We start from the raw sequence: 13,981 nt of genomic DNA on the forward strand, positions 1-13,981 counted from the left end.
CACTTATCATCCGTGAGAACAGACAAGGATATCATAGGGCAATCACCAAGGAGAACAAAGTCATCCCAGAAAGGTCAGGGAGGCCATGGGCAGACCTGAATCACATTCAGCCAGCACAGGAAGTTGGGGTCCTGGTGCCCTCCATAGGAAGCTGGAGCACATGGTACTCTTTCTAGGACACACAGGTCACCTCATCCTGCACACCAGGATACAAACCCCTGAGATAGCATTTATCCATGGATCAGACACCTGTAGGTGACACCAGTAAGGATGAATCTGGGTCCTCCCCAGTCATCACTCAGCTAGACATTTTCCAGCCCCGCGGGGAAGACTGCCACTCTGGACTGGGAATAAATCCCACCCTCCCTGATCATTGAGATCACAGGGCAGACTGGGCTCTGCTGGGTTTTATGTCACAAGGAAATACACCCTTGGCCCTGGGTTGAGCTGCTGTTCTCTCAGGACACAGGACACTTCTCAGCCATGTGGCTCAAACTATGTTCTAGAACACCTAACAACAAAGGAATAGAAGGATGGGAGGCAGCACTCACAGAAGAACAGAGCAATGCACACACACACAGACTCCACCCACTGACCATCTGACTCCAGGAGGTTCCCTCCTCTGGGAGGAGGCTCAGTTGTGGGAATAAAATCAGAGCAGACACCAGAGGGGCCCAGCTTGCCAGGAGCCTGAGAGTCAAACCTCCTCTCCAGAGGAAGAGCCTAGCCCACAGCAAAGACTATGGAGCTCACCTCAGCCCCTCTCCACAAAGGACAGGTCTCTTGGAGGGGACTCCTGCTCACAGGTGAGGAGACATTCCTCTGGAGTAGAGAGTAGGAGAACTCAGAGACTAAATGAGGTCTTTAGGGAGAGGGAAAGAGCCTGAGAAGGTATGTCAGGCTTGAAGCCTGGGTGCAACAGGAAGCTCATGGTGGATGGGAATTTGTGTGGAGGGGGAAAACCTCAGTTGTTCCACATTGTAAGTATATCAGCACTGGCCACTGGATCCTGAAGACTGACATTCACACTTCTGTCAGGGTGACTCTCCAAGTAAAACTCAAACGAAGGGGAGTACACCACAGCCTCATTTTATAGGACCCTGAGAAATCTGCAAATAAACCCCAGGCTCTGGGACACTCATTTACTCACAGGTATCTGAGCCTGCTGTAGGCATTATGGTTTAAACCAAAATCAAAACAGTCCTCCTCACAAAGCCCTACTCCTACTGGGCAGGAGGACAGAGCAGCAAGGACATCTAAAAAGTGGGCCCAGGGGTTGACAAGCACTTCAGAAGAAACAGAGCAGGTATGGTCAGAAAATGAAGGCACAGAGTCTTTAGAGGAGGAGGTCAACAAGACGTGTCTACACTCACCAAAGATGCTGATTATGAGTAGAGTTCTGAGGGCAGTGAGGGTTGAGCTGTGTAGATACATGAGAAGATAGTTCCATACAGTGGAAAGATTCGGGGGTACTGATGAATGGGGGTGATGCTGCTGACCTCGTCCCAACAGGACACACATACTAAGACTGAGAGTTGAAGACACTCACATTCCAAAGTTCCTAATGCAAAGGTCCTAATATTGATAGATTTTTTTTCTCTCTTCCCTCTTAGCCTTGCTTTTAACCTTCTGGAACTTTGCCACCACTGCAGAACTCACCGTGGAGGCAGTTCCACCACACGCTGGTGAAGGGGACAACGTTCTTTTCCTTGTTCTTAATATGCCACAGTCACAGAAGTTTATTAACTGGTTCAGGGGGGATCGACTTAATATGTCAAACAGCATTGTACGATTGATAACACACAGAAGTAAAATAGAAAGAGGACCTCTCTACAGCAATAGAGAGACAGTACACACCGATGGATCCTTACTCTTCGAGAATGTCACTAAGAAAGATGCAGGAGTCTATTTGCTAGTTGTGACCATGGAAGACTTTGATGAAAAGAAAGCAACTCTGCAGTTATATGTACACGGTAAGTAATTCTCTGTAACCTCTGGGTCAAGGGTGGAGCTAATCCTGTTACACACACAGGTGTTGCTGGAGGGCTTCTCTCCAGGTTCCACCAAGCCCGGAAGTCCCACAATCCATGTATAAAATAATCACTCAGACGCTTATATTACTTATAAACTGTATGGCTGTGGCAGGCTTTCTTGCTAACTGTTCTTATATCTTAAATTAACCCATTTCTATAAATCTATACCTTACCTCGTGGCTTGTGGCTTACCGGCATCTTTACATGTTGCTTGTCCTGGTGGTGGCTCTAGTGTCTCCCTCTCTTTCTTCCTGTTTCCCCAATTCTCCTCTCTCCTTGTCCCACCTATACTTCCTGCCTGGTCACTGGCCATCAGTGTTTTATTTATATAGAACAATATCCACAGTATTTCCCTTTTCTTCTTTTTTTAAAAAGGAAGGTTTTAACTTTAACATAGTAAAATTACATATAACAAAACAATTATCGAGCAAGAATTACAGTTACAATATTAAAGAAGATGTCCTATCTATCTTATATTTGTGAGTTTAAGGTTTTATATCTAACTTATTTCTTATCATAACTGAGGAAATTACAACTATCTAGTCTTCAACCACATCAAAGACCTCAGAAGGATATAATATTACCTGAGAAATGGGAGAAGGAGGTATGTAACTTTCGGGAGTCTTGCAGGGTAGACAGACAGCTGACAGCCTGGACAGTCACCTAATGTTCCTTTGTAAAGTTGGGGCATCTGTCTTCAGCTCACAGGGCTAGAGGCTCTCCGTCATTTTTTTCAGTGTTCTGTAGAATGTCTGGCAGTTTTCTCTGCGAAGCAGGAACCTGAAGGACCATCTTGTCAAGCAAAGTTCAGTGGTCATCCTTCCATGGGTCTTGCATGTCCAGTCGATTAAGCGGTACAGGCAAGAACAGTTTCTTGCCTGAATGGCTATCTTTGCCAATGTGAAGATAAACTCCATATGGAGTGTCTTCGATGCCCATCCTCCTCTCCAAAGTAAATCCAGTGCTGTTAGGAGCAGACATGTCCACTGTCCAGAACGTCTAAATTTTTAAAACATTTTAAATGCCATATACTGTAGGTCTTTGAAGTGCTTGAAGACTACCTATCTATCTGAAATATATCTATGTATACCTAGAAGACTTAACTAACATGGCTATAAATATGATTATCATGGATGACTAATTATTAATCTATTTCTTAATTATCCATTACAATTTTAAATGAGTTACATAAACATAATACCTCAAACAAGAATAGAAATATATATACAGTATAACAAAATTAACTTTAAGTTTGTATCAATAAACTAAAATTTATACCAATGTAAAACATTTTAAACATAAACTAAAATCTATACCAATGTAAAACATTTTAAACAAGTTGTTCTTTAAAACTAGGTTCATTAATCTACCCTTTTATCTTATCATCTCTATATCTTATATATCTATATCATATCTCCTTTTCTTTTTTAGAAAGAGATCGCATTTATAATCAACCTGTTTTAAATAAAAATATTGGTTTTTCTCTGTCCCACACCAGAGGGCTCTTCTGATTTGGGACACAAGAATCTCTTAACCATTTTTCTAAAGCAATATGTCTGGGTTTAGAGAGGGAGTGAGCTAATTCCACCTCTAAAGCCAGCTTGGTATATTTGGAAATTTGGGTGTAGCATCTCTTACTACTTCCTGCTGGAGGGGGGTGCTGTATCTTATAGGGATGCAAAAAAAATTTTAGGCTTATGGGGGAGTCCATGAGGCTGTATTGTGTGAGCCAGTTGCCTTGAAACCGTTCTGGATGTTAGATTATCTGGGCCATGGTGTCATCAGAGACCTTTCAGGGTGTCTTAGCTGGTGAAACCTGATGTATTTTAATCTGGGACAAATCCACAGCCTCTGGATTTCTGTGGACACAAAAGCAGAGCCTCTTTTCAAAAGCAACATATCCTTACATCCAAATTTTGAAGTCAAGGTACCTTTAAAATATACATATTGGTTTAATTCAACATCTTTTTCTGATCAAATGTTTTTTTGTAGTTAAAAATCCCAAAGACAACACAATCCAGATTCTCTGTGTAATATTCATCTTTACATGGCTTTTTTAAATTAATTTATCTTTTTGTCTCTTTCAAGCCTACATATATTTTACACACATTGTAAACTATTTTATCTGAATCAGTCTTATTGTGAGCCTATTGCTTTAAATTGCAGCATTCTAAGACTGAAACAGTGCTGTGGCTGCTGGCTCTGCCCACTTCAGCTTCCAAACATGGCAGTGGTACGTTTTCCACCAGTTCTGTGAGCCATCAAGTCTCAGAAATAGTGGGTCTACTCTTTTATCAAAGCAGCATGTAGCACAGAAACATTTTTTTTAATACTAATAAAGACTAAATCTACCACATAGCATAATGTGCCAATGGCAGACACCTCATTACCACCATACTGCCGGTCAAATGCACATGCCAGGAACCCGCCAGTGTTCAAACTCATGTTTTACAGCGTCTAGCTGCCGGTATGAGACATGAAGCAGGAACCTGGTTGTGGCTCTGATTAGAATTGGTTATTAAATATTCTCAGGTTTAAGGTGGAAACTAGAGCTGTTGGGCGCCATTTGTTGCTGGGAGGGCTTCTTTCCAGGTTCCACCAAGCCCCGCAGTCCCACAATCCATGTATAAAATAATCACTCAGACACTTATATTACTTATAAACTGTATGGCCGTTGCAGGCTTCTTGCTAACTGTTCTTATATCTTAAATTAACCCATTTCTATAAATCTATACCTTGCCTCGTGGCTTGTGGCTTACCAGCATCTTTACATGCTACTTGTCCTGGTGGTGGCTCGCAGTGTCTCTCCCTCTTTCTTCCTGTTTCCCCAATTCTTCTCTCTCCTTGTCCCGCCTATACTTCCTGCCTGGTCACTGGCCATCAGTGTTTTATTTATATAGAGCGATATCCACAGCAGGGTGTGCCTATGTGTTATGGTCCCCACATTGTGGTTCAAACATTCAGTAAAGGACACACATTAATGTGTGGGGAAAACAGCAAGAAATCACTTGAATCCACTCTTAGAGAAAAGGGGGTGAGGGAACTGAACCCAGGCATGTCACACTTTGCCTAAGGTCTTAGATGATCATCATGACCATGGCCTTGAGAAAGACCCTTCAGGACTCAGGCAGGGGCTGGCTGAGGAAACAATGAGAGTCTCACAGAGAAATGACCCCCAATAGCTTTGCTCAAGAAACCAGTGCTATACTGGATCAGGAATCCTGGGAAGCTTGTAGACTGGATTGGAATTTAACCTCCTGTTGGAGTTGACAAGGGACAACAGTGAATTGTAGGCTGGGATCCTCCTGACAGTCAGCCTCTGAGAGCCATGTCTGAGGTAGGTCATCTGGGCATCTCTTCCTGAGAATCAGTTTGCTCAGCCTAGGCAGACAGTTAGGAAAAGCAATCAGCTAGCTATTCTGATGGTCTTCTAAGATTTCCCAAGAAGGCAAGAGCCCTAAAGAGATAGAAGAAACAGTGTACAAATGGCAGCTCCTTGCCCTCCTGGGGTTCAGCCTAGGAATTATTTCATGCAGGCAAACACTAACAGACACTGCTTGGTGGAAGGTCAGGTTGTTGTTCACATTTAAGGTTAACTTGCAGGCATAGCAATGATCATTTACCATGTGTTCTGTTATAAGGAAACTGAGACAGGAAACACAGTCATTGAGTCAGGATCAAATAGGCCTTCACTGGCACAAGCTATCTATCCACAACCACATCTCCAGCCTCCCCACCATATCTATCCACAACCACATCTCCAGCCTCCCCACCGTGGAGACCTAATAGGTGACCTTCAATCTTCTCATCATTTCATAGACTCAGGATTCTTATAGGGCTCCCAGAATCATGTCAATCAATATCAAATTCCTGACAAGAATAGTACACCTGTGGCCCAGCCTGAACTAAATGTCAGCCAGATCCTGAGCTGTGTGAGATCCTGACAGGCTATCAGGTTTCTCAGTGAAGCCCAGTTGGGAGACTAATCATAACCTATCTGTAGGACAGCCCTGAACATCAAAGGCTGGGAGGGCTCTGGTCTACACACAGCAGGGGAGGTCAGTGTAGCTGGAGGGACTTGAACCTTGTGTCCTAAGGCAGGCAATGGGTCAGTAAGAACCAGAAAATAGAATGAGGTCTCTCATTCTTGAGTCTGACCATCACCAAACACTGCAGCTCAGCTCTCTCTCGAGAAAGTCTACCATATACAGGACAGGAGGCCCCATTATCTCTGAGCACTCAGCCACTCCATCTGCCTGTAATTTGCTTCCTGACTGATTCTTTAAGGATCTGGGTTGCCTGGAAGTTAAGAAAATATCTCTGGTTGTAAGAGGCTTTAAAAGATTCAGAAGTACCACACAGAGCCATCATCTCTGTTGGTCAACACAGCACCTCAACCCAAGCCCAACATCACAACCAACAATTCCAACCCATGAAGGGTGAGGACTCAGTAGCATTAATGTGTGAGCCTAAGACTCAGAATACAGGCTACCTGTGGAGGATAAATGGCCAAAGCCTCTCAGAAGAGAACAGGTTGAAGCTGTCTGAGGACTGACACAGGACCCTATGAATGTGAACCTGGAAGCCAGTGAGGGACTCCCATGTAACCCATTCACTCTGAACATTACCTGTAAGTATTTTCTGTTTCATCCTGGCCGCAACTGCCTAAATACAGAGGGCTAGATCTACCACACTCAGTCCCAGTCCCCTTGGGTTCATGACACAGACCTACCATACATATACCTGTCAGGGCATCCCGGCCCAGCCCAAGCACATGTAGACAGGCCCAGCATAGAGCTTGAATGGGCTGCAGGAACTTTTACTGCCTAGAGAGGTTGAGGGTGATGTAAACAGGGGACACGCCAGACTCAGGCTCAGTGCACACATGAATGTGCAGAGGGGATGTTTGTGTGTTGTGCTTGAGATAGATCAGGGTTTGTGCATGCTGCATGAAAACTCTTCTACTAGTCTGACCTAAGCTCTGGGTAGGACCTGCTCAACTAAGGTTTAAGCACAGGTGAAAAAGATACTATGTCTTTCTACAAACCAGGATTTCCCCTTACCTCTGTTGACATCACATGTGTTTTAATATGTTTTCTCCAGTGGTCCATTTATTCCAATCATATACCTCTCAAATATTAATTTCCATTCAAAGACAAACCTCAGCCTTTCCTGCCACACAGATGCTAACCCATCTGCACAATACTCCTTGTTTGTCAATGGAGAGCTCCAGTCATCCTCCCAAGAGCACTTTATTCCCTACATCAATACTAATAATAGCAGATCTTATACCTGCCTAGTCTATAACTGTCACTGTCCTCAATAAGACCACAGTCAAGAACATTACAGTCCTTAGTAAGTGGGTCTCAGAAATATCATCACCAGGTTTGGAGTGGAGTCCTTTGGCTTTCTGGGAAGATGCAGAAGCATTTAATTTCCAGTGCATGTCTATGGGAACAAGCAAAACTCAGTCTTCCCTCAAGCTTCCTGCTCCATCCCTATGTCTAATGGCCTCCTGGTTCTCTGGTTTCTGGCTGATAGGGATGGAGCCTGCAATGTGAGGAGGAGGTTCTCCCAGTCTTGGAAATCCTTTGGTTGTATGAGGGACTTTCCATGGTTAGGAGAGCCTCATGGTCAAGGTTTCTTTCTGTGCCTAACACAAGCTTCCCTGTCCCCTCCATTTTTATTTTATGACCTCCATGACCTACAAGGAAAACACAGGGCTTTCAACTGAGCTCACATTCTTTTTCTCCAAATTGGAGGAGAAATTCCCCACAGAATTATTCCTCTGCTCACAGGTCTACTCGTCTCATGGTAGCTGGCTCAGTTCTGACTCCGTGGGATGAGAAGAGTGGGTGGAGAAGGTGCCTGAGAGCCCTGTTCTGAGTCAGGGTGAACCATGTCACTGACAGTTGATGATGTTCTTTTGCTTACTCTTTGCATGGTCCAAAAAACAAATGTCAGCTGAGTGTGGTGGCACACATTTTTTATTCCAGCACTGAGGATGGAGAGGAGGGTAGATAGTGTGAGTTTGAGGCCAGCCTGGTCTACATAGCAAGTTCCAAGCAAGCTAGGACTGTACATTGAGACCCTGTCTCAAAAAAATCAGTACTGAGGATTAGAGTGGCAGGCTTTGGTCAGCACTGTGATTATTCACTTCTTCTCTGTAGTATTTAATCCATATCCATGGGGCAGGAAATACATTTTTTTCTACAAACAGAAATTCTTCAGTCAGGGATTTCTCCCAGTCCTGAGGTCTAGCCTTTAACACCTTTAAGATTATGTGGGCCATCTTAACCCCATGACAAATTATTTAATAAAAGACAGACAGACGGCTATTTGATAAAAGAGGGACCTGACTGTTCACACTTACCAAAAGTGTGAGCAAGAATTCCAACAAAAATCATTAGGAAATATATACCCCCAACCATGAGATTTCTGGACATGTGGTGTGAAGAGGCACGCAGTGTGGAATCTACACAAATACCGTGAGTTAGGGTCACTGTGGGTGATCTTGGTAGGAGTAATATTCAGATCTCTCCTTACAGAACATATCTGGAACCCAAACATGTGATCTTGCAGAGGGTCACTTCTTTCTATGGGCCCTGGGAACTGGCTGAGATCTCTGAGGGCGAAGGACTCTCAGCTGTTCCCCTCCACCATTTATCCACAGATCCAGTGACTCCACCCTCCATCCAAGTCACCAACACCACAGTCAAAGACCTGATGTCTATATCCCTGACCTGCTTGTCAAATAACACTGGGATCTCCATCCATTGGCTCTTCAACACTCGGCGTCTGAGAATCACAAATAAGATGATGCTGTCCGCGAACAACAGCACCCTCCAAATAGACCCTGCCAGGAGTGAGGATTCAGGGGACTATCAGTGTGAGGTAACGAAGGGATTCGTTAACAAGAGGAGTGACCGCATCACTCTGAACATAATAGGTGAGTGATCTCTGCTCCATTCTTACTCCATAGTGTTGGGGATGGGGGCAGTTTCTTTATCAACAGAGTACAGACTGGGTCAAAGTCACAAGGAGAAAAACATGGTTCAAGATACAAATACAGCCAGCTTGGTGATGGATGCATGTTAATCTCATGATAACATACCAAGCAAGCTGAGCACAGTGCTGCATGCCTTTAAACCCCAGGACACCAGAGGCAGAGTCAGTTGGATCTCTATGAGTTTCCAACCACCTGGTCTTTGTAGCCAGTTTCAGGTTAGCCAGAGCACCATAGTGAGACCCTGTCTCAAAAGAGAGAGAGAATGAAGCAGGAAGAATAGAAGTACAAGGCAACTCAACTGAATGTACCAGGCTCTGCTGACTCCCCATGGGAGACCTTGCTTTGGAGAAGATGGAAATGGGGGGTCTTAGGAGGAAGGCTGGGGTGCAGGAGTAGGGAGGACAGGATAATCTGTAGTTGATATGTAAAAGGAATAGAAAATCTCTCAATTAAAAAAAAAAGAAGTACAAGGCCAACCCAGATTATATTGTGAGACCCGGTCAATATTAACAACAATAGATGTCAATGTAGCTAATAGAAATGCAAAGTGATTAAGAGTTTAGGGTCTGAGTCAGTCACACAGTCAACACTCAGAATCTAGTAAAATATTCATGTTACTCTATATGTCCTTCCACACATTCAGATTATCTTTAGATTATTTTCTATATCTAATATGAATACTGCATAGACACTAGTCTTATTTTGAGTACAGGACCATGATAGGATGAATCAACACATTGTTCACTGCAGAGATACTTTTCCAAGTAGGTTGTTTCCAAGGTTTTGAACCACAAATATAAAATCCATAGATTTTAGGACCTGTATTGAGTTTCTTACTATGTTTGCATATTTATTATTTTGTGTGGGTGTTCCACACCTAGTGTGCAGATGTCAGAGGACAATTTGTGGGAGCTAGTTCTCCATGGACAGGGGATTGAACTCAGGTGGGTGAACCAGCCCATTATCTGCTAAGCCATTTCACTGGCCAACATTTGTTTGTGCATTTTTTTCTTTTTTTTTTTCATTTTTCTTTATTAAGAAATTTTCTACTCACTCTACATACCACCCACAGATCCCAACTGCTCCCTTCTCCCCCTCCCAAGCCACCCCACATCCCCACATATGGGGAGTCAGCAGAGCTCGACACACTGAGCCTAGGCAGGTCCAAGCCCCTTCCCACTCTACCAAGGCTGCACAAGCATCACTCCACAGGCACCGCAACCCAAAAGCCTGCCCATGCACCAGGGATGGATCCCGATCCCCCTGCCCAGGTACCACCCAAACAGTTTGAGCCAAACGACTGTCTTCTGTATCCAGAGTGCCAAGTCCAGTCCCGTGGGGGCTCCATAGTCATCAGTCTACAGTTCATGGGCCTCCAATAGTGTGGCCAGTCATCTCTTTTGCATTTTTTTTCTTTGTGGCAGTTGGAGGTAGGTAACGGGAGGCAGTACAGCAGGCACTCTGACCAATGGAGCATTCTTGTTGGCCCATATATTTCTTATCCTCATGCTCACATTTGCAGCATGACCTCCTTGCACAAGACTCTTTTTTCTGATAACTGCTTATTTGTGGTGTGTAGTAGTAGCAGGAGGAGGAGGAGTAGCAGTGTGTGTGTGTGTGTGTGTGTGTGTGTGTGTGTGTGTGTGTGTGTGTGTGTGTGTGTGATGTGTAACTACTGAGCTACCTCTCGAGTCCCATAAACCAAATATACATATGGGAATGGAGAGATAGCTCAATAGTTAAGAGCCCTAACAGCTCTTCCAAAGGACAGGCATTCAATTCCCAGCACCCACATGACATCTTATTCCTGTCTATAACTAAGTTCCAAGAAATTCTACACCCTATTCTGTCCTACTCAGGTACCAAACATGCATGTTTGCAGAGACATATAAGCAGCCAAAAGGCCCATATGATGCATCCGGAATTACAACAAAGACACCATTCGAAATCCAATTTCAAGATGCTTTCATCCTGTCTCCTAAAAGTCTAATGACTTTCAGCTCTGATCCATTTTAGGTCTTTGATCCATTTAGAGTTGATTTTTATATGTTGTTAGGTGAAGGCTTAACTTCATTCTTTCACCTGGATATCCCATTTTCATAACATCCCTTGTTTAACTGATTATTCCTCCATCCTTGAACAATCTTAGCAGACTGATTAAAACTCATCTGGTCACAGAGGGTCAGAAGGACAGCAAGAATGCCTTCCAAGTTCTGTAACTCAATAGGACAACTCTGTTTCATACCAAGTAATTCAAAAGAGCCAGCAGAAATGAATGTTTGTAACAAAGAGAAAAAGGGACAGATGAAATGGTAGATATGCCAACTGCTCAGATCTGACACACATTATAATATATATGCAAAACTGTGCCCCATAAACACATATATTGATCGTATCAACTAATCTTTAATTTACTCATGGCCAATGTGCATGAGCAGTTCTGGGCTTTCTGCTTCTATTTCACTGATCTGTATGTCTCCTTTTATGTCAGCAGTAGACTATTTTGATTGTTGCAGCTTTGTACGTAAATTATGAAAGTACTTAAATTATCATGCAGGATGTCCTGCAATTTTATTTCTTTTTCTTTTTCAAGATACTTTTAAAGCCAGGTATGGTACTTGCCTCTAACCCCAGCTCTTGGGAGCAGAGACAGGTGGATCTCTGGGAGTTTGAAGCCAGCCTGATCTATATAGTGAGTTCCAGGAAAGCTAGAATGGACTTTTGTATTTCTGTGCAAAATGCCACTGGGGTTTTTTATCTGATGTGCATAGAACTGATAGACTACATTTAGTGATATTGTCATCTATTTAAAAAAAGTCTTTCAGACAAGCTGGCTCATGCCTAAAATTCCAGCCATTCAAGAAGCTGAGGCAGGAGTAATAGACTACTGGCAATGTTCAAGAGAAAGCCCGAACTGACCTACTCTGGTGATAGGGTGGCCAAATACCCTAATTCTCATGCTAGAAACCTCATCCAATGACTGAGGAAACCAGATGCAGAGATCCATGACCAGGCCCCAGGTGGAGTTCCAGGAGTCCAACTGGCAAGAAAGAGGAGGGTTTGTATGAGCGAGAATTGTTGAGACCAAGATTGGAAAAAGCACAGGGACAATTAGCCAAACGAATGGAAACACATGAACTATGAATCATTAGCTGAGGAGCCCCCAACTGGATCAGGCCCTCTGGATAAGTGAGACAGTTGATTAGCTTGATCTGTTTGGGAGGCATCCAGGCACTGGGACCAGGACCTGTCCTCAGTGCATGAGCTGGCTGTTTGGAACCTGGGGCTTATACAGGGACACTTGGCTCAGCCTGGGAGGAAGGGACTGAACCTGCCTGGAATGAATCTACCAGGTTGAACTCGATCCCCAGGGGAGTCTTTGCCCTCGAGGAGATGAGAATGGAGGGTGTGCTGGGAGGAGAGGGTTGGGGGATGGGGGAAAACAAGGGAATCCGTGGCTGATATGTAAATTTAAATTAAATTATAAAATTTTTTTTAAAAAGTGCCTACCACAACCATTCAGGCAAGCCTGGTTAATTTAGTGACATCCAGTTTCTAAATAAAAATTAAAAAGGAGACCTTAGAATACAGCTCAATGGTAGACCATTGCTTACCATGCACAAAGCCCTGGGTTCAATCCCAGTACTGCAGAACAACAATGATAATGAGATTAAGTCTTCCAACCCATCAACCCCAATGGCTGTCATTTCTTGTCTTCTTTCATCATCTCTTATTTGGGAGTTTGTTGAGTGAAAGTCTTTTATCTCCTTGGTAGAGTTAATTCTAAGTATTTTATTCTTTTTGGTGCTCTCATAACTAAATACTTTCTTCATTTCCTTTCCAATTGTTCACTGTTAAGGCTGGGACTGTTGCTCAGGGGCTAAATCCTTGCCAGGCATGAACAAGGCCCTAGGTTGAAGCTCCACCACTGCCAGGAAAAACGAAAATCTAATTGTTCATGGTCAATATTAGTATACATAAATACGTCTCACTTGGGCATGTTCTTTTCATTAGCCAACAATTTTGCTAGTTTTACTCATTTAGTTCTGAGAACTTTCTATACAATGTTAAGGATTTTCTATGAACAAGTTCCTGTCATCTACAGATATTATATATGTATAATCACCTCAATATTGATAGATCATTCCTTGGGTATATGCTCAAGAGTGGTATAGCTGAGTCTTGAGGGAGGTTGATTCCCAATTTTCTAAGAAAGCACCATATTGATTTCCAAAGTGGCTGTACAAGTTTGCATTCCCACCAACAGTGAAGGAGAGTTCCCCTTGCTCCACATCCTCTCCAACATAAGCTGTCTTCAGTTTTTTTGATCTTAGCCATTCTGACATGTGTAAGATGGTGTCTCAGAGTCGTTTTGATTTCCATTTCCCTAATGACTAAGGATGTTGAGCAATTCCTTAAATGTCTTTCAGCCATTTGAGCTTCTTCTGTTGAGAATTCTGTTTAGCTCTATAGCACATTTCTTAATTGGACTGTTGGATATTTTGATGTCTATTTTCTTGAGTTCTTTCTATGTTGTGGATATCAGCCCTCTGTCAGAAGTGGGGTTGGTGAAGTTCTTTTCCCATTCTGTAGGCTATCACTTTGTCTTGTTGACCATGTCCTTTGCCCTACAAAAGGTTCTCAGTTTCAAGAGGTCCCATTTATTAATTGTTTCTCTCAGTGTCTGTGCTATTGGTGTTATGTTAACGAAGTAATCTCTGGTGCCAATGCGTTCAAGACTACTTCCTACTTCCTCTCCTATCAGGTTCAGAGTAACTGGATTTATGTTGAGGTCCTTGATCCACTTGGACTTAAGTTTTGTGCACGGTGACAGATACGGATTTATTTGTAGTCTTCTACATGTTGACATCCAGTTATGCCAACATCATTTGTTGAAGATGCTTTCTTTTTTCCATTGTGCAGTTTTGGCTTCTTTGTC

At 43.3% G+C, this 13,981-nt stretch overlaps 1 protein-coding gene across 1 annotated transcript in view; it reads left to right on the top strand.

The window, feature by feature from the left end:
- Nucleotides 1–532: 532 nt before the first annotated feature.
- LOC102923426 (cell adhesion molecule CEACAM1-like) overlaps nucleotides 533–13,981 on the top strand; it is a 52,059-nt gene continuing 38,610 nt past the window's right edge. The window contains exons 1-3 of the mRNA XM_076573653.1: nucleotides 533–806; nucleotides 1,614–1,973; nucleotides 8,707–8,982. Coding sequence (XP_076429768.1) covers nucleotides 743–806; nucleotides 1,614–1,973; nucleotides 8,707–8,982 — 700 coding nt within the window. The 5' untranslated portion in view covers nucleotides 533–742. The remainder of the gene's footprint in view (nucleotides 807–1,613; nucleotides 1,974–8,706; nucleotides 8,983–13,981) is intronic.

Source organism: Peromyscus maniculatus, chromosome 1 (assembly GCF_049852395.1).
Source record: "Peromyscus maniculatus bairdii isolate BWxNUB_F1_BW_parent chromosome 1, HU_Pman_BW_mat_3.1, whole genome shotgun sequence".
In the NCBI taxonomy this organism is placed as follows: Eukaryota; Metazoa; Chordata; class Mammalia; order Rodentia; family Cricetidae; genus Peromyscus; species Peromyscus maniculatus.